We start from the raw sequence: 2,500 nt of genomic DNA on the forward strand, positions 1-2,500 counted from the left end.
AAGTTTTTTATGAAAATGTCTTAGTATATAGCTCAAAGCTAATTTCAGCGTCGTCTGCTAAAGTTAGCCCCTGAAGCTAACGTTAGCTGGCAGATTTAAGCATTGAGGAGGACACACATGTATTTGCCTTTTGCCGAATTAACCAGAAGACAGCTTCACATCATACTGGAGTTTGGCATGAGGTTTTTAATCACTTTATACATACTAACGAGCTTATTACTTTCTACTAAAGTGTTGCTACCTACCGCTGTCTGCTTTGAAGCGCTCGTGCTGTGTCCTGAGCGCCTCGTTAGCATTCTGCAGCTCACGTAACAACTTCTCGAGCTTGTTTCTGGGCTCCTTTCGGGAGTTTATTCAACTCTGTCCGCTCCAGAACCTGCAGCAGGACGGCCGCCATCTCCAACTATCCCGGTCTTCCTGAATATTAATAATAAATTGCAAAAAACGCTGGTTAATGATTGTCGCACTGTCCACAAACCCGCTGAAATAACCGAGTTTTAAAGCACACTTCTAAGCGGGAAGCGTTGAAAAGTTTCAAAATAAAGTAATCATTGACAACCATGTTGACAACCAAGCCCGCTGTGTCTTAACCAGGAAGCCACCTAGCCTAGGATTTGCACCTATGATTTAAAATGACTGGTGGAGTAAAAACATCAGTTTTTTATGTGGAACAAAATTCAATTTCATATAAAAAAACTGAAGGCAAACATTGCTATTTTCAATGATGATAATAGTAACAATACATTGCAATGTGTTTTACTTTAGTTAAGCCTAACTGTAACTGCCCCTTTGACATTTAAAAGTCGTAATTAAAGTACCTCGATAGATGGATTCAAACCGAAGTAACGCATTGAGACTCTGATGCTGACAACTCGTTTTTGTGTTTGGGTTACTGTTGGAAGTTTTATTTTGGAAAACATTTACAATGTTCCGTTTCTTGTGTAACTTGACCCCTACGACAGAGTCGGTGCGACGGAAATACGTCATTGCGCAAAGCATAGTGGTAACTAGAGTTTTTCTGCACTGCTTACGAATCCTGACGAGCCCATCGCCTGCTGTCAGAATTAATAGCAAGTATCCTGCCTTCTGGCTCATATTTTACCCACTGTCTTGCTTTGCTTCTGTCTGGTCATTTCTCCGAAAAAACATCAAATTCAAGCTGCAAAAACTAATTCAATTGGAACTCACCATCTAACGTTAGCTTAATGAAGTCAATAAAACCAGTAGGCTAAAGTTAGAGCATACAACCCTTAAGCATAGGACTTAACGTTGAGCCTAAGTTGTACTTTGTATTGTTTACTTTAGTTTTATATCGCAAGCGTATGCAAAGTATTTGCTGTGTTCTTCCACATTTCCCAGCACTTTCTCATTGCAGACATGTGTATAAAGACACACAATGTCTAACTGATGTTGCCTCCCCCCCCTCTCTGTCCTCTCTGTCCTCAGGCAGTATGGGTCGCAGTTATATCGTAGAAGATGCTGTGGAGGGATGTCTGTCTAAACTGTGTGAACAGAAAGCAGGTTCAGTCACAGGCCTGCTACTTGGACAGGTGAGGTGATACAGAAGCATCCTGTCCTGCTAACTGGTGGCCTTCTGCCTCGAGTAGCAGTTTGCTACCCAGACTGCAAGACACACGAGAAAAGAATCACTTGCACAAAACTCAAGTTTTAGACACATTTCTGTTTTCTCTTTTGTTCATCTGTCTGTCATCAAGTGTGCAGTAGGCCTGCACACTTGATACATGGTAACTATTTAACTGATATTGCAATATGATTTGCAATACTGGAGCGATTGATCATGTTTGCGTGGTTATTCTCATTACCATCCAGAGTTATAATCATCATGGTGTGATTGTTTCCTAACAAAGATATGCTTTGAAGCCTGTACAACATGATGTGTGTGCTGGGTCCTCGATGGAGCCACTCCATCCTTCATCCAGATGAATATTTACACATCATTCGTCTGTAGCAAAAACTGTGCCTCCTGTTTCTTAAATATCGCCCGAGCCCATGTTGCGGTTTTGCTTACACGTTGATTAATCGTGCAGTTAGTGTCTCACTTGGTTGAGTGTGTTGGATTGTTGGGTCACATAATATGAAATGAAAGAGTATTCATCGCACGTGAATGGATTAGACAGTAATCAATATTAATGACTAACATTTCAGAGCTCACCCCAAAGGGACTTTGTTGTGATGGCAACTCGGACGCCTCCTAGGGAGGAGACCCCTGCAGGAAACCCTGTGGACAAGGAGTGGGTGAGCGAGCACGCTCGACAGGTACGCTCTGTGCTACTCCGGTGGTCTGAGGTGGCTGTCCAATCAGTGTGCTTGTTCCTTTTGGCTGATTAAAGGTGTCCCTCGGTTCGTGCTTCATTAGATAATAGTGTGTATGAAAGTGTGTAGGGGTTTGGAGAACACACATTAAATAGTATATAACAAATTGTATTCAACTTTGTTGAATACAATTTGAAATGTATCGACTGTACATCACATGTCACTT

At 41.8% G+C, this 2,500-nt stretch overlaps 1 protein-coding gene across 1 annotated transcript in view; it reads left to right on the forward strand.

Moving 5' to 3' along the window:
- The first annotated feature begins 1,058 nt into the window (after positions 1–1,058).
- The window catches only part of LOC117462972 (protein odr-4 homolog), an 18,312-nt gene continuing 16,870 nt past the window's right edge, over positions 1,059–2,500 (forward strand). The window contains exons 1-3 of the mRNA XM_034105356.2: positions 1,059–1,074; positions 1,447–1,550; positions 2,167–2,277. Coding sequence (XP_033961247.1) covers positions 1,452–1,550; positions 2,167–2,277 — 210 coding nt within the window. The 5' untranslated portion in view covers positions 1,059–1,074; positions 1,447–1,451. The remainder of the gene's footprint in view (positions 1,075–1,446; positions 1,551–2,166; positions 2,278–2,500) is intronic.

This window comes from Pseudochaenichthys georgianus, chromosome 17 (genome assembly GCF_902827115.2).
Source record: "Pseudochaenichthys georgianus chromosome 17, fPseGeo1.2, whole genome shotgun sequence".
NCBI classification, from domain to species: Eukaryota; Metazoa; Chordata; class Actinopteri; order Perciformes; family Channichthyidae; genus Pseudochaenichthys; species Pseudochaenichthys georgianus.